Here is a 17473-nt window from a genome sequence, read left to right on the forward strand (position 1 = left end):
GACAGTAGCAGAAATACATGTTTATGTGAGGATTACTGAGTGGTACATGAACATGGGTTAACACAGCTCCTCRGTGCACACCAGCACCTCACATCTTCCCCACGTGAAGACCTCCAGCGGAAATCCCATGGAGAACTTCAAACTGAAAACCTGCAGCTCACGGGTGTGGGGGACTGATGCGCYCTCCTGACCTTGCTGCAGCCCCTGGCCACAGTGTGCAGCACCTCCAGCGAGTGACCAAGGCCTGAGGGAGCCTGGACGAGCTCTRGGACACCCTCAGCCACTGGGCTTTGGCAGTGCCCAAGGCTGGGACTGGGCACACTGGCAGAGCCCAGCCTCAGCCCRTGGGCAAGAGCTGGGTAGTTCCCCCTTTGACAGACAAGGTGCGACGCTCCGGGTGGCTGAAGTGACCATAAAGCATACAACAAAACATCCCCTGGTGTTCACCTGAGGGCTGCAGCTGCAGGGAACCCTTTCCCATTGTACCCATGGCAGGGAGGCATGGAAGCAGTGCCTGGTGCCCCTGCCCCGCTGCAGCGTGGGGTTGCCTTGCCCCACGGCAGGATTGGGGTCCYTGGGGGAGCACGAGACCTGCCTCCTGCACCAGCCCAGATGGCACACAGCAGCCACGGGCACAGGGTGAGCATTCCAGAGGATTGTTTGGAAGATGCACCTTTGTGTTTGCTCAGGTGAATGGCCAAGGTATCCCTCAACAGGGTCTGGGACTTCACCAAACCAAGGCACCCTCATCTCCGTGATGGATCCCAAGCAGTGTATCCAGAAACTCTGCTTTCTGGCTCTGTGGCTGCCAGGGGCTCCATTGCCCACRTTACAGGTGTGTATATGTGTGTGTATATTCATTTATGGCTATAGGAATATGGATGTACGTGCTGTGTATATAGAGCTATATGAGCCAAACTTCATGAGAGCTACAGTGATAAAATACAGGAAGGATTTCCTACCAGAGATATGATGGTTGGCATCAGGTAAATACCTCCAGGCCTGTGGAAAGCTGGGCCATGGGGTTGGTACAGGTGTTGCCACCTTTCTGGGCAAGCCTGCCCAAGTAATTAGCCAAATGACCCTTCTACACAAACACAACTTCCCAAGAGCTCCAAAAAAACGCTTCAGTGGCCACAATTTACAGCCACGTAGCAGATCACTGGCATCCCCCAAAGCAGACTTCCAGCAKTTTAGCAGAAATTGAGCCAGGGAGGGGTTTCCAACAGAGCTGTCCCATCTCTCCTGAATCCAGCCTACGCCTTTCTTTTCAGCACATACATACCTAGACACCTTCTCCCCGCCCCGCGTGTCGCTGCCGCAGCAGTGACGTCTCAGGGTTTGATGGCGCGTGGCAATTGAGCCTCCAGCAGCATCCCGGCCTTACKGCGCTGGTGGCGGCGGCACTGAACCGTGAAACGAGTGAGGGAATCTGGAAATAGCTGCCAAAGGATTAAGCAGAAATGAAAGATCCGGGTCTTTCTGCGAGGAAGCCTGTTCGGTTTTGCATTTCTGAGTCACGCTGTGAATGAGGAGCTTGAACATGCTGATCCCACTTGTATCGACACCAGTTGGTGGAAATTTGGGAGGGTGCAGGGAGTGTGTGCAGGCAGAGGTGGGGGGAGCATCCACAGCAGAGGGGCTGGCTGAGCCYCCATCCCACACCCAGCCCTGCTGCTGCCTCCCCCTCGCTGCCCACCTCAATGGTGGGCACTGCTGGGGTGTCCTGTGCCCTTCTGATGGGACCCTCCTGCTGCTCACGGGCYCTCTCGGGCTCTTTAGGGCCACCCTCTGCATCCACCCCAGGGAAATGCCTGTGAGCATCACCCCTGCTGCTCCAGCACCGACTTTCCCAGGCCTTTTGCTCCAGAGCTTAAAAAAAGAGTCACGTTTGTGACGGCCCCCATCCTTCGCCTGCCTCCCCACTCCTGCCTGGAAAACACAGCCCATTTCCTGCGGCTCGGGATGTATTTTTCTTCATCGCCATAGTGACAACGTGTAAATATTTGGGGCTGGTGGGGTTTTGATCAGATTTTGAGAGTCTGGAAGAGGCTGGCAAATCCGTTGTTTACGTTACTGCGTTTTGCATGGAGTCCCATGACTCGCAGCGAGGCTGAGCAGCCCAGGGTAGGGGGCTGCTTTAGGGTGACTTTAGGGGCAGCACAGCCATGGATATTTTGCTGTTTTGCTGGCATTTGTCACTTTGCCAGCTGAAGCGGCTCTTTGCAAGCCATGACCCTGTGGATGATTCACCAGGAAACCAACACAGGGGTGAACCATCCAGGCCCCATGGAGCAGGGGGTTTAGCACATTTCCCTCAAGGCTGAAATGAGACCCCAGCTGCTTTTCGTGTATGGCCTTGCCCCATCCTCAGGTGTGATTTATTCTGTTAGCAGGGGGCTGGCTTTGAACCATTGGAAAACAGCTGGTCCTTTCAGAGACAGGCTATGGAAACATGTCCTGGGCAGATGGGAGGAGACAGGAGAGAGGGATGCAGGCTGTACAAACTCAGCAGAGTCTACATGCTGTTCTACAAGCCAGGGCATCATTCTTCACCTTTCCAATCATTTGTTTGAGTTTGTTTTTTTGAGTTTGTTTTGCATTTTTTCAAATTGGATCTGAACAGCTGGAATTTCAGCTTTCTTTCCCCCCAGCATTATGAARGAATTCGGATTTCTTTCCTCCCTCCTGTGCTCGGCGCCCCTCTGTTGGGTTTGTGCAGAAGCATTGCCTTGGTGTGCCTACTGCAGAGAGAAGCAGCAGGAGCAAGAGAGCCCCGGAGCAGCTCCCAGAGCTGCCCAGCTGTCCCAGCACACCCCAGTGTGCAGTGACACTGGGGCACCCAGCACACCCCAGTGTCCCAGCAGTGCAGTGACACTGGGACACCGGGAGCTGGGGGCTCCGTGCAAAGGCTGGAGAGAGCAGGAGGTCTGGCTTGCTAAACAGCCCCGGTGTTTTGGACCAGCAGGTCTCGTTTATCYTCTGGTTGTGTATTTAGGGTGAAGCAAACAGGCTGCTCTGAGCAGAGCTGCTGGGAAGCAGTGCCACAGGCTCGCTCTGCCCCCCGCGGCACCCGGCGCTGCCGTACAGCTGTCCCTGCCGAGCGTGTCACAGTGCCATCTCTGCTGTACGGTGTCACTGCTGTCCCTGCCGTGCCCCTGTCCCTGCCAGCTGTCACTGTCCCTGATGATTGGCTGCTTTCTCAAGACAAGGTGATGCCAATCAGGCGTGGACGTGTCTCACCCGCGCCWTGGCCAGGGATGGGAGCACCTGAGGGTACCTAAGCAGTGTCAGCAGCACTCCGGGAATTTGGGAGGAGGGAGCGAGCCTGGGCCAAACCAGCAAAATGGGCAACACAAATGGGAGAAAACAAATGTGGCAAAACAAATGGGAGAAAAATTTTCATGTCATGAAGAGCCCTTTGAAGGCAGAGTTGGCACCTCAGAGCCTCCAGATAACAACGAACTCTGCAGCATCAGGGATGTGCCAGCTGGGCAAGGGCTCCTGGTCACTGCGGAGCTGGGGCTGCTCCCTCACCCTTCTGGGTCCCAAATCCAAGGATTTCTGTGAATTGGTCTGTTGTGGGAGAGGAAAGAGATGCTAAGAGAGGAAACACCAGGACATCTGACAGTCCAAAGCACGGGGGGAGGTGTTCAGCAACACCCCTGGGTGCTCTTSTAGGGTGGCATGGAGAAAGCAAAGCGGCTGCAGGAGAAGGAGCAGGTGTTTGGACAGAAGCAGTGGGGATGCCTGGCWCAGCCCTGCCGCATCGCTACTTGATTAACTCGTGATAAAACTCCGACCGCACAAATCTGGGCAGGGAGTCTTTTTCCATCAGGGCAAAGATCCTCTTCTGGGCCATGTCAAAGCTGGTTGGTGACGGCTCCACCAGGTTCTTCATGGTCACAGCCTTGGTGAAGTGGTCGATGTTCACCTGTGACAGGAGTGTGAGAGGGATGGGACCCAGCCTTTGGAGGGGGGAGTGATGGCATCTCCCCTCRCCTGCTCTGTCCCACCAACAGTCACACGGAGAGGGAGGGGAGGGACCAAAACAGGTTAATTTCTCTGGAAGAATTATCAGTGCAAAGCTGTCAGGATGAGCTCTATAGTGCTGCAAAGCTACCTTGGGTAGGAGGATTACTGGACATTGTCATCTCTTGTGATTTATGTCAGCCCTCTGTGGGGAAAGGTTGTTGGGGCTGCCCGTGGCAAGAGCCAGCTCAGCAGAGGCTGAGCATGCAACAAGGGCATCAGGGCTGTGAGTGCAGCATGTGGGGAGGGGCTGCCCTGAACAAGGGTRCAGCTCTCCGAGCCCCTCTGCCATGGCACCGGGTGCCCTGTGGCCATCTCTCTCCTTTGGGATGGAGACTGGCAGGGCAGCAGCCTCATCCCTCCCAGGACCATCTCCTGCCCCGTGGCCACTGACCTCTTTGGGTGCCTCGGTCTGGATGAACTCCTCATAGATCTTTTTGGCCTTCTCTGCCATCTTCACGGGGGACTTGGTTTTCTTGTAGTCCTCRCAGGCCACCCAGAACTCGGCGTTCTCCTCGCTGAACTCGGAGCGCAGGAAGCTGCGGAAGCTGGCCAGCCCATCTGRGGGGCAAGGGAGGGGTGAGCCCTTGTTGAGCACCCCAGGGGACGTGGGAAGAGGGGAGGTGACCCATCACAGGGGGATGTGAACTTACAGGGGTTTTGCAGGAGCTTCTCCAAGGAATCGCGCCACTGCAGAGCCTCCTCCGGAGATGGCCTGAAGAGATTAAAGAAAGCCCAGCTTGCCCATGCTCACTTCACAGCCCCAGTCTGGGCTCCTTTAAAATAATTCCTTTAAAATAACTCCTTTAAAATAATTCCTTTAAAAATGGGAGAAACTGAATACCAAGTTGCAGAGACTCTCAGAGCAGAGGCAGTGCTCTGGGGATGGAACCCAGCACGGATGCCCTTCTCCCGGGGCAGGCTGAGTGCCGGGGAGGGTGAGCTTGGGGTGGGGAGGGCAAACCGCCCCGTGCTCGAGCAGAGACCGGGCTGAGCCTCGAAACATGTCCCCTRTGTCCCCAGGGTGTCCTYGTCCCTCWGCACCCKCAGAGGGGAGGGCAGTGCAGGGGCTCTGCGGGCGGCTGGGAAGCATCCCTGCCTTGTCCTGTGCCCGGGGGAAGGTGCTCCCTGCTGGGGCCGCGGGGGTTTGGTCATTTGGTCATTGTGGCCGTGCCGGGGCCGGGTCAGCGCCCTCGGCTCCCACAGCCCGCCCGCCCCGTTCCCACGCCCTGCAGCACGGAGGGTCACTGACCCCAGCGCCCTTCGCACTGGAAACCTCCAGTGTTTTCCATCTGCACGCTTTTTCCTCCTTTTTTTTTTTTTTTTTTTTTTTTTTTTTTTTTTTTCTTTTTTTTTTTTTTTTCTGGGTGGCTTTTTTTGTTGTTTCATTAAGCCCCAAGGAGTTTGACCAAGCTGCCCTGGGCTCACAGCTCCTTCCCTGCGTCTCTCCCAGCGCTGGCTGGAGGACAAGGGAAGCCCCCCTGCTTGGCTGTGAGCTCTGGGCTGGCTGGGACTATCTCCACTCCCTGCAGCAAGGAGAGGAGAGTGGCAGGGATGCCAGGCTTGCCAGGGTGACCAGCCCTCACTTGTCACCAATGGGGGCTCTGATCCTTCGCTTTCTGGCCTCAAATTGTGTCTGCACTTCAATCAAGGATCAAAGCTCTCCCTGCCCCCCTGTCCCTGACAGGTGACTTCTCACCCCAATGAGGAGGAGCATCACTGCAGCAGCCTAATGCAATCCAGATTTCCTGGAAACCACCAAATTCACTTTGCCATTATCTGAATGTCCCAGGGATGATGGTAACTGCGAGTGAGATGCTGACAGGTGAGCGATGCCAGGGCTGGGCAGTGATGCAGCGGAGGAGAAAACAACTCCCCCAGACAGCAGGGAGCGGGATGTTCCCTGGTTTTCTGCAGGGATGGCTAATGGAGACAAATATGTGTCTGTCACAGAGGCATCTGGGGCACAGCAGTGACAGAAAGCGAGCCACACAATCCACTGGGGCTCTGCCAGCCCTGCTGCCACGGGCGGTTCTCTCTGCAGTGGCAGGCACTGTGCTGGCACATGTCCCCTTCCRTATCACTCCCCAGATTAGCAGGCAAAATAATTAATGTTTCATGTGCTCTAAATAGAGTTGATGAGCTAGTATTTTACACCAGCTCAGTGCTGGAGAGCCATGGTCAAGCCAAAGGCCGTAAGGTGAGGACGTGCCACCATCAGGAGGCTGCCCAAAGCCAGGCATGGTGCCATGAGGTCATGCACCCAGCTCAGGGACACGCTGCCACCCCAGAGCAGGACAGCTGTGAAGGCTGGCACCTCTAGGCTGAGGCRGGTGACTCAGAGAGCTCCAAGTGCCATACGCCTCTGGGAAAACCTTTATCGAATAACATGAAATCTCATCAACAGCAAATTGAGTTTCCATGGGAAATCTAGTTTCCATAGAGCTGTATTGCCTGGCATGTCCCCTGCTGCCCTGACACAGCTTCCTGAGCCTGCACCTGGCAGGCAGGTCCCGAGGAGCGTGCCACACAGAGCCTGCTGTGCCAGCCCAGAGCAGGGCTTCAGCTCCTCTGCATCCCAAAGGGCTTGTGCCCACCCCCCTGGCTGGGCACGGGCACACCTGCAGCCTGCCCCAGTGCAACACTCACTTCTGGGCCTTGGGCGGCTTCTCCGGGTACGGGATGATGAGGTCGATGGTCGAGTCAGGCTTCTGGAGCAGCGTGCCCAACTTCGTCTTGATCTCCTTGGCCCTGCAGGAGGGGAGGAGCAGGGACAGCTCAGGCAGAGGGACGGGGCAGTGTGACACTCACAGTCCCTGCCCTGCACCCACCCCTAATTAATTCCAGATGAGCTAATGGGCCCTAATGCCGTGCCTGGCTGCGGTGTTTCAAAACGGGCRCAGCGCATTAGCGGCGGCTCTTGATCTTCATCTCCTCGCTCTGTCCCCATCTGGGGCCGGGATAATTGTATCAGCAGGGCTCTCAGGCTGCTCTGGGGCCGATTTAGGGATGTGTGTGCAGTGCTCAGTCTCTGGAGATGAGCCTGAGGACGTGCTGGTGAGGAGGTGAAGGAGCTCCTTGGCAGAGCAGGCTGTGCCGGTGCCGTGCTGGGTGGCACAGAGGGTGGCACCTGTCCCATGGTGCCATCCCACCAGCCCCACACTGCTGGCAGCATTCAGAGCCCTCAGGGATATAGATACAGACATGTATAGCATGTTTATGAGTGATATATAAGCCTTATATYTGCAAAGGAAGGGTTCTGTAAACTGGCACCTCCTGGGTGCGGCTTTCTCTGGGCAGAGGGGCAAGGAAGGTTTCAGGTGCCACAGGCTGAGYGCCAGCTCCCACTGCACCAAGGCCATGCTCCTGACCTCCCCTTGGAGGAAGCAGGGAAAAGAGGGGCTCCTGGGGCTTGACAGCAGGCCCAGCTGTGTCCCAAAATGCTCCCTTTTGTGCAATACAATTTGTAATGAGGTCCTGAGCATCTCAAACTGCTCCCCTCCACTGCAGCTCAAGGAGCAAGAGCAAGCCGAGATTGTGCAGGCAGCACTCCGGTGTGCTGCCTCAGGCTGAAGAAATAAAGAGGTGAAAGCAGGTCCCCAAATCCCATCTTTGCAGGATTTTTCCCTGGCACAGCAACATTTGGCTYCCTGGTCATCTTGCTGGCACAGGGGTGAAGGAGAGGGGACACATCACTCCTCACAGGCCAGCTGGGCTGGGCTTTCAGCACGGCTGGCAAAGCCAGGCTGCAGCTCCCTGTCTTCAGGGCTCCTGCAATTTTCCTCCCTGCTGTTTATTTTCACAAGCCCTCTGTGGACGACGGCTCCCTTGCTATGTCTGCTATTTCATTTCAATTCCTTTGATTTTTTTTTCCCCCCTCCTTGTAAAACTCTCTGGCTGTGTTTTGGTTTCCACTCGCCAGTCCCCATGGGTGACATTTGGAGACACGGTGCAGGGGTGTCTGCTCTGCTCCCTGCCAGCTTCTGCTGCAGAAACCCCATTTCTACTGCAGAAACCCCATTTCTGCTGCAGAAACCCCACTTCTGCTGCAGAAATCTGCCTCTGAGCAGCCCCCCTAGCATGGATGGGGGCATCAGGAGTAGACAGAGGGGGCAACCCCAGCCTGGGGCTGCACAGAGACCCCACTGTGGGTGGATAGCATGGGGCACACACRCCCACAAACCCAAATGTTTTCATGGACAACATCAGCAGCCACAGGAACAGTTTCCATTGCTGGTGCTTCTGAGAAAACTTGAGCCTCAGAAAGGCCAGGAGCTCAGGAAAAGGGTGACAAGGTCGCCCCGCTCCCACACTGAGGTGTCTGGGATGCTGCTGTTGGTCCTGCTGGCTCTAATAAATAAACAGAATGCAGAGGAGTGCTTCAGTCCAGAGCTGGAGCCCTGCAGGTGTGGGGACAGCAGCAAGAACCTCCCCCCTGGCAGTGGGACCTTYGTGAAATCCGTGGAGATAAGGAAAGTTGTTAAAAAGAATCGAGGAAGGACAGGAGAGGGCTGAAAGCCTGCAGGCTGAGGGAGGGAARGGCTATTTAAAGACACCATCCTGGCATTCTACAGCAAATGGATTACAAGCTTTCAAGCAAGGCTTCAGAGAAGGCTAAACAGCAGGGGRAAAAGGCAGCTATAAACAAAAAAGGCATCTTTCAAAAAAAAACCAACCCCCCTATAGGCGAGTGAGAAAAAGCAAGAGGACTGTAAAYGGTGGAAGGTTAACTGTGAGAACATATGGGAGCAAGCCAAGAAAAAGTCTGAGAAATAGCTTCCAAGAAGCATTAATAGAAAATATGGGCTCTGTCAAACATATCAAGAGCAAGAAGGACTGCTGGGGAGGGCCAGGAGAGGCTCTGGCTTTAAAAACAAAACAAAAATAGAAGCTCGAAGGAGTTTAAAGCCACAGCTGAAAGCTAAAGGTGATGCTGGGCCCAAGGGCAGGAGGTGCCAGAGGAAATGCCCCTTGACGGGAAAAAGGCTCCAGAGGGGATTTGAGGAGCCATAAAGCTGCAMGGGTGATGCTGTATGGGCACGTCAGTGGCAGCCCCGTGGTGGACACATGCACAAATATGGTCTATTGGAGAGCAGTCAAGGCAGCCCTGGCCCTAGGAAGAGATTCCTTTCAACCTCTCATCCCTCWGAAGAGGCCAGCAAACACGTGCTGTGGGGAGAGGCAGGGGCTACCAGCCCTTGGGCCTGCAGGGGACCTTGGGTGGGCTCTCCAGAGAGAGACCCCAGGCAGCTGCAGGGGGAAGGGCATCTCAGGGATGACAGCSTGGGAAAGGTGACACACCGCTGTGGGGATGGGGCTGGGGCAATGCAGGCTGGGACCGTGCATTCAACAGCACAAGCAGCCAGAGGAGGGGTCAGTGGCCAAACAGCAGGTGTGGCACTTGGGGACAAGCTGTGAGGAGCTGCAGGACGCTCTCGTGACACTGGTGAAGGCTCAAAGAGCAATACAAGGTGAGGCACGTGGGACAAATGCAGTCCTGACTGTGTCAAAGGGTGCCTTCAAGAGTGAGGATTTGAGGGCACGGCAGATGAAAATATCAGCATAGCAGCAGTGGGAGAAAACCTTTATTGAAAAAAATTAGTACTAGAAAGTGTCAGATGAGTGACAACGAGGGTGGTAGCAGAGCAGAAATATGGGGAAGAGGGCTTCCCCACAGCTGGAAGAGGGCTTTTGGCTGCCTGTGGCAAGGGGAACATGGATTACTGAGGATGCCTGAAAGACAGGTTTCCAGCTAAGGAACTGTCACGGGTCCATGCTCCTGTCTGTTCCTGTGATAAGAATTCACCTTTGGGGCAAGCAGCATCAGCCTCTASTGATACAAGTTCACTGGGACTTCTCTGGAGCTCCCCTCGGGACAGTGAATGTCCCACYGTCACCCTCATCCAAAAACCAACGCTGAGGCATTTGCAGGTGTGAGGAAATCCTCATTGATGGATCCATGTAGTAAAAGGCTTTACAAGTTTCCTCCTTAGTGAATATCGAGTGCCCTGCTGATGCAGCAAGAGCCCAAGTGCTTTGCACCTCTGCTTCTCCAAAGCCCATGGAGCAGAGGAGAGGGCAGGTTACAATCAGYAGGGAAATGGTCAGGGCTTGGAGCCTGCCTGGGCTCCCAAGGTTTGACAGGAGCCTGGGAGGCTCCATCAGAAGCAGGTTTTGGGGCGAGCACCAGGGTGGATGAGGCTGAAGATGAGGATGGGTGCCACAAGGGGGGCAGAGCTGTTGCTCTGTACAGACCTGATCCTCATCAGAGGGGCCAGGTCTGGCTATTCCGTGTGCGAGCAACACGCAGTTWAAATCGGATTTGGAGGCACTTTGGAGACAGGACTGCTTTTGCCTCAAAAACCCAAAACTTCTCTGTCCTTTTTTCCTCCTCTCCTCCTCCGTGTTTTGCAAAACTTCAGATCTGAGGACAAAGCGCCCCTGCTCCGAACGGCGGAGGGGTGGGTTTGGAGCAGCCCAGACTCACCCAGCGGGGAGATTCCCGAGGCAGAGTGGGGAGTTTGGGACTGAACCAGCACTCATCCCTCCGAGGATCCCAGCCCCTCGCAGCACCCACCCCCAGCCAGGGGCAGGATAATCCCCGTCCCCGTGAGAGATGCCCGCGGCGGGGATGTGCTGTGGGAAGAGCCCCCAGCCGCCCCTGGCCTCCCGCACATCGCGGCCGCTCTCACCTCTCCAGGCACGTGTGGGGCAGCGCTGCTAATCCCTTGCACATCTTGGCAGGCTGTAGTTTCCCGGGCCGTGAGAAGGGTGTGAGTGATGGCTAAAGCAGGCAGCAACAGCTCGRTCTGCAGCCCGGCTCCCCCTCTCGTTCCTATATAGCGCCGGGAGCTGGAGCCCCGCCAGCCCCGTGTCCAATGCCGGCTGGCCTGCTGCAGCTGGCCCCGGCCCCGCCGGCTTCTGGATTTTGTTTTCTTCTCTCTAAGCTCACACGGGGGGGGGAAAAAAATGTGGAGTTTCTGGGGTGAGATCAGGTAATCGAATTGGAAGGGCCGAGCTGCTGTTTGGGGGGTTTCAGGAAGCCCARAGATTTTCTTTTAATGATGTATGATCCTCCAGGTCGGTACATTAGAAGAGCCAGGTAGAAACRCTTCATTCAAGTGAGATTTTTCCTGTGAAAAATAGTACTTTTGGTAGAATGAAAGTGCCTTTGAGAAATCTTGCTGTTGATTTCAAGACTGTGGCTAATGTCAAAATACCCACAACTTCAGCAGCAGTTATCGGCTGGTGGATCACAGTGATTTTTGTTTCAGACCTTGGCTCTTGGGTGATAATAAAAATGTCCATTCTTGGGCCTTGTTGAACGCTGGGAACAGGGACTTTGCTCCCAGCATGGCTGTCCACACCCAGGTGCACTAACAACCATCATGTATTTCCCTGAGCTCCCCCCACCTGTCCCCAGCCCAGGGTTATTTAAGCTCAAATCTCAGCCCCCTTTCCCTTCTCGTGCTGTGTCAGAGCTGTGCCTGCCTGGCTCTGGCTCTTGGCTGGGTTTTGGACCTGTTGTGGGATAATGCAGCAAGGCAGCGTCCGTGTTGCAGCATGAGAGTGCAGGAAGTGAAATCTGGAAGGCTGCTGGAAACCGTGCCTCCCTGGAGAACTCGGGCTGGCTCTGTGCTGGTTGGGAGTGGAAACTGAATGAAAAGAAGCACAGCCTACAATTTCACAAGATGAGACGCTCAGATGGCAATGGCTTGGGCTGGTCAGAGCCCCCCAGAGGCACCCAGGCAGGGGATCAGAGCCAGGGTGTGGTGGGCTGTCCCTTAGGTCCTTTACCTTTGCTGGCTGCTGTCGCTGTGCCCTGTTCCCAGAGCACTCAGCAGGTTGTTACTCTCTTGGAGGTGCCTCACCCAGTCAGGGGTGGCACAGAGCTCGGTGCCCCCATCTCCCGGGCTGCCCTCTGAAGGAACACAGCCTGGCAACCTGTGCCCATGGCGGGGCTGTGCCAGTGCCCTTGGGGCYGGAGAGCATGGCAGAGCCCCGCGTTTGCTAGCAGGGATGTCACCAGGATGTCAYCGAGTGCCAGGTCAGTGCCTGCCAGCTCAGAGCTGCTTTGAAAAGCTCCTTTGAAGCGGGGTGATGTTTGCAGGAGGCTTTGGCAGATGTGSGTACCCCAGGGTCAGAGGGCAGCCGGTGACAGCATGGCCTGGGCCAGAAGTGCTGGCTTTTCTCACAGCTCAGGGTTGGGAAGGACAGCGGCATCTCCTGGGAAGCCCCCAGYGCTGAGCTGCTGCCCAGTGACCCCCCTGGAGGGTCTGGGTCTGTCCCCTAAAGGTTTTTATCTCCTTTACCTACATCAGGGGCAAATCCCCTCTGCCACCTTTCAGTGATCAATGCTCTAAAATCTCTTCCAAAGCTCTGGGGTGGGAGTTCAAGGAGTGGACAGAGCAAATTGGGGAACTGACATCCAAAATGTGTGAGCAAACTCAGTGCAGGGGGGGTGATAAGGAACCTAGACAGTGCGCTGGGATTGCAGCTGTGCATTTTAACTCAGATTTGTCTGAAATGCTGGAAAAGAAACTGTTACCACTGAGCAGAAAAAAAGGGTTACACACAAATAGCTCTCGTTTTCTGCAGACCTTTGTCCAGCAAGMAATGTTTGTTTTGTGTGTTTCAAGGCTTTGGAGTGCTAAGAAAATATTTCCAAAAAGAAACTACACAGACCTTCCTTTTCTTCCCACGACAGCTTAATTTCTTTAAGAGCCCTTCTGGGAGAGCTTTTTGGAGAGCTGAGCTCGCTCTGAGGAGCAGATTGTCTTGTGTACACAATGGCTGATTTCCTCCGAGAGTGCTCCAGGCTTGTGCCTTGCAACTGCCCCCTCCAAAGCCACGTGGAATCTCCCATTACACCCAATTTATCCTGGGCCCTGTTATTTCCAGACTTTATTATCCTTTCTAGCAACGTGCCTTTTATAGAAGGCAGCCTAGCCGCGTTGCAGTTTCCTGGTTCCCACTGGAACTTTTTTAAAAACTAGCATCATTTTTAACAATGTTGACCTTTTGGTAAAGGGATCGCTGCAATTCTCACCCAGGAGAGCATCTGGCAGTTCATCTGAGTGCTCCTTCTGGCAGACTTTTAACTGTGTGTTCTAAAAATGGGGTTAAAAATATTTTTATTTCCCCTGCATGCTTTGGGATAGTCATGTGTGTCCCCTAAGGAATGATCCTAGAGTGAGCTCCTTAACAGCAAAGGGCAATGCCAGTAACTCATCAAGGCTTTCTGTCATGGCTCTGTCCTTCCTATAAAACCTGATCACATCCTGTCCTTGGGCTCCCAGGAGAACTTTCTGCTTCTCACATGGTTGTAACTCATGTTTATGCCTTTAGGATGCTTTCCTCATGTCTTCTGCGGCTTGCCTTTCACCTGTAACTTTCCAGAGCTTGAATTCTTCTTTTTTAATATATTATCTCAAATTTAATTTCTATTAATATCTTTCCACTTCAGCTGCTCATTTCCACTCCCTTGTATAAGCACATCTCTTTTAAAAAAATCTGTTTGAGTGTTGAGCGCATTGTGGCTGTGTAACCCAGTGCTGCAGGTGTGAACAGCTTCGTGCTCCTCAAACGTACATGATGCTGACCATCCTGCCTCTCATTTCCCTCTGGGCATTAAATACTGCTCTAAAGGCATAGCTCTGCTCTCACTGGGACAGCCTGATCAGCAGCTGTGGCTCTGTGCCCCTATGAACAAAGCTCCACATGCGGCTGAGGAGCCATCCCACAGCCAGCACCAACCCAATGACTGAAATGGTTGTGGAGAAGGAGGAGATGGGATCCAGGCTCCCTCTGTTTGCCACATCCAAGTCACTGACACAGGAGCCACGGGTGAGGTCAGAGAAAATCCTGGAAAGCAGCGTTACCCGGAGCGCTGGGACTGCGGCCAGCAGGGAATTTGGGAGTCACGTATGTTCTGCATCCCATCTGTGGAGCCACCGAGTTCCTCGACCTCGAGCACRAGGCCTGAGAACAGCTGGGGCCGTGCCTGGGACACTGCACCGCTCCTCGTGCCTGCTGCACACCCACGGAAGGAACCTGCTCCCTTCTGGCACCTGGGCAGGGGCAAAGCCCAGGCGTGCACAGGGCTGGCTTCGACTTTTGCACAGACAGAGCGCTCCCAGGAATGCGGGGCTGAGCTCTGGCTCATTCGTGTGCGGGAGGAGAGCCCAGAGGGAGGTGCAGGGATGAGCATTTACAAGTCAGTGCAAGTATTGGCATGGTGCTGCAAGGTACCAAGTGACAGCCCAGGTGTGCGCAGCAGCGTGTCCCTGCAGCAGTCCCTCCGGGCCCTGGGGACACGGGGACAGGCTGTGTGTTTGCACAGCCACCACTCCCAGCGCCCCAGGAGCTGCTGGTGAGCGTTTATGAGCTCTGCTATCCGAGCAGCACTGGTGCCACCGTGTGCTCTGCGAGCTCCAGCCTCTGCACAGGCAGCTCCGCTCTCCTGTGTCTGTCACCTGCCTGTGAGCATTCCCTGAGGTGACACAAGCYGAGCAGACGAGGCTGGGTGTTGATGTGCAGGTGACAGGCATCATTTCAACATCAAGCTGGCACAAACAGATCAGTCATAAGGTTTTATTCATGGCCTGGATTACACCATCTTTACCCGTATTTGTGTTATAGATCCAGGCAGCAGAGCACGTGGTTTGTGCTCACCCAGCAGCCACCACCTCCATTTCTGATCCCTTGACAGAATCCACTGTGCAAAAAAGCAGTGGAGGTACCTCTGACTCCATGCTGGCCATGCAAGCACCCCACACCGCTCCCACACGTGCGCTCACCCYCAGCCCAAAGAGCATTCGGATGGTGAACCAAGCTCCTGCATGCCATCCCTTCTGCTCTATGTGCCCTGCTGTGGCACTGCCTTTCCCAGCGCATGGATGGCCCCGTTCTCCAGCACCTTCACCTTCCCCTCGCCTGGCTGCAGCACACAGGCCACCATAGCCCTGGCCACCGTCTCCACAGGCACCGAGTAAGCCGTGGGGCAGACCCGAGCCACAACACCCAAGAACTGCTGGGATATCCACTCCAGGGGCCGGGACTCCTGGCGCTTGCACAGCAGCACCCTGCAGAGCAAGGAGGGAAAGTGGGTCAGCCTGACACCATTCCTGGGGCACGGCTACACACTGGGTTCTCCAGCAGCACCAGGGCCAGACCAGCTCCCTGAACCAACGTGGGCTTTGGGGTTTTGGCAGGGCCATGAAACGTGACAGAGCTGAGCCCTTGGGCAATAAACTCCTTCCGCCACTGTGCTGCCAAAAGCAGAATGCCAGCTCTCCTMGGCAGCAAGAGCAGAGTACAGCTGAGAGGACACAGGTGAGTGTWCCCCCTGTACATGGTTAAGGTCCATGTGGAGATAAGCTCTCATCTGAGTGCCCCAACCTATGCTTTCAGCCCAAGACTCCTGTACCTGCATGGCACATGGCACTAGCACTGGGACAGGCCCTGGCAAACTGCAGAGCTTGCTCCCTGCAGCACTGGGAAGCAGTCTGCTCATCCATGAGCTGCATTTGCAGCTGGGGGCTTTTTCCACTTCCCTCCCCAGCCCTGCCYTTATGTATCCTTTCTCTTCCTCAATCTCCCAGCCTGCTGCCCTGGCAATCCTCCGCCCGAGCCCTGTGCCCTCCCTCCTCCACAGCTACTCACGCTGGCCGGAGAATGGTACAGTGATCAAAACCAACAGCCTGGACCAGGTTCTCCACTTCTCCCTGTCAGAGCAGCCGCGCAGGATGAAAGGAGACAAGGGTGACTGCAAGCACTATCCTTGCCACCCCGTGAAAGGGCAGGAGAGAGCTGCTGAGCCGTGGGCAGGACGGCACTAATGCCAAYGCGAAGCTGGAACGGGCCAGGCAGGGGTCAGCTCTCCAGGCCAGGCAGCGGGGGCGAGTGGCCGTGGTGGACACAGAGCGCAGGTCAGCAGCGCGCCCTTGCAACTATCGTGCTAAACTGCAACAGGCAGCTCCAGAGAGCATCTGAATCAGCATCCAGCCTGGGGATGGATCCAACCATCGTGCTAAACTGCAACAGGCAGCTCCAGAGAGCATCTGAATCAGCATCCAGCCTGGGGATGGATCCAACCATCGCACTAAACTGCAACAGGCAGCTCCAGAGAGCATCGGAATCAGCATCCAGCCTGGGGATGGATCCAACCATCGTGCTAAACTGCAACAGGCAGCTACAGAGAGCATCTGGATCAGCATCCAGCCTGGGGATGGATCCAGCCGGCACAAGACGCTGCCAGGCAGCTCTGAGTCCAGCAGGTGGTGGAAGCTGCAGCATACAACATAGGGAGGAAAAGCTTTTGCCATGGGTGTGGTCCTACCTGGGGAGCCTGTGGGCTTTCCATCACTGGATAGTTCATGTCCCACCTGMACACAGCCCTGAGCCTCCCCACGTGGCTGAGAAGCTCCATCCCAGCTTAAGGTTGAGGAGCTSGAGTTGGGCTAGAGACCCCAGCGGGTCTTTCTGGGGTTTGAAGAGGGAGACAGAAGCTGCATGCAGGTGCTGGTGTTGTGCTGCTTCAGAAGCAGCCAGTCTCACAGCTGTCCAGCCAGCCCCTTCCCTTGTCCCCCAGCACCAGGACCCCCAGAGCCATTAGCACCTCAAGACCTCAGCTCCTGCTTCCTTCCCGAGCATCCCAGCATAATGTGACACCTGCAGAGCATCAGGAGCCCAGCCCAGCTGTCCCCTCACCTTCACGCGGAGGTAGAGGAAGCGGCTCTGGGCGTTTGCCCCCTGGGAGGACTGCAGGACAAAGTGTTTGCAGCCCCCCGCCCGCGCCAGCTCCGCTGCCTGCGCCACGTAGTCCCGGTCCACACGGACAAAGCCGTCCTGCGGGGGGAGAGGAGGGTCAGCGGGGCAGGGAGCGGGCAGGCAGGGGAGGGGACGAGCGGGAYCCCTGCTCGCCCGGGGGACAGGGGGGTCCCCACTCACTGCGCCAGCCTTGGCCCTGGTGGTGCCCAAGCAGCAGAAGCCCACGTCGTGTCCCTGGAAGGCGGCGGCGTGCTCGCCCAGCCGCTCGAAATCCACCACCGCCTGCTCCTGCGGGGAGGCCGAGGGTCAGAGCCGCCGCCCCGGTGCCCGCCACCAGGGCCACCAGGGCCACCAGGGCCACCACGGCCACCAGGGCCACCAGGGCCACCAGGGCCACCACGGCCACCAGGGCCACCCCGTCCCCAGCCCGCGCACCACGGCCGTCTCCGCCTCCTCGCCCAGGGTCAGCCGGCGCCGCCCGATCAGGGTCACCCGGGAGAAGAGCCGCCGGGCCAGCAGCTCCCGCAGCAGCACTCGGCCCGTCTCCCCCGAGGCGCCCAGCACGAAGCAGCTCCGGCCGCCACCGCCAGACGCCGCCGCCGCCGCCATGCCGAGATTAACGGGCGGGGCCGGGGCGGGGACGGCGATAGGGCCGGGGCGGGGACAGCGA

General features: G+C 56.3%; 2 protein-coding genes across 2 annotated transcripts; both read right to left on the reverse strand.

Annotated features, from left to right (window-relative positions):
- LOC130579965 (regulator of G-protein signaling 5-like) lies at nt 1–10859 on the reverse strand. The gene is made up of 5 exons (XM_057377181.1): nt 10725–10859; nt 6682–6783; nt 4686–4747; nt 4427–4593; nt 1–3934 (listed from the first exon to the last, which is right to left on the reverse strand). Exons 1-5 carry the CDS (start codon nt 10766–10768, stop codon nt 3773–3775), a joined length of 537 nt encoding a protein of 178 aa, XP_057233164.1. The 5' UTR covers nt 10769–10859; the 3' UTR covers nt 1–3772.
- Nucleotides 10860–14587: 3728 nt separating this feature from the next.
- On the reverse strand, nt 14588–17434 carry HTATIP2 (HIV-1 Tat interactive protein 2). Its single transcript, XM_057377196.1, has 5 exons — nt 17239–17434; nt 16984–17091; nt 16744–16881; nt 15697–15758; nt 14588–15116 (listed from the first exon to the last, which is right to left on the reverse strand). Exons 1-5 carry the CDS (start codon nt 17410–17412, stop codon nt 14891–14893), a joined length of 708 nt encoding a protein of 235 aa, XP_057233179.1. The 5' UTR covers nt 17413–17434; the 3' UTR covers nt 14588–14890.
- Nucleotides 17435–17473: the final 39 nt, after the last annotated feature.

This window comes from Malurus melanocephalus, unplaced genomic scaffold (assembly GCF_030028575.1).
Source record: "Malurus melanocephalus ecotype Western Australia unplaced genomic scaffold, MMel_1.1 scaffold_305, whole genome shotgun sequence".
NCBI classification, from domain to species: domain Eukaryota; kingdom Metazoa; phylum Chordata; class Aves; order Passeriformes; family Maluridae; genus Malurus; species Malurus melanocephalus.

Coding starts and splice junctions, on each gene's coding strand:
- HTATIP2 (XM_057377196.1), bottom strand. CDS start 17,412: ATGGCGGCGGCGGCGGCGTCTGGCGGTGGCGGCCGGAGCTGCTTCGTG. Junction 16,882..16,983: donor CCAGGGCCAAGGCTGGCGCA/GTGAGTGGGGAC, acceptor CTCCCCCCGCAG/GACGGCTTTGTCCGTGTGGA. Junction 15,759..16,743: donor TCCTCTACCTCCGCGTGAAG/GTGAGGGGACAG, acceptor CTGCTCTGACAG/GGAGAAGTGGAGAACCTGGT.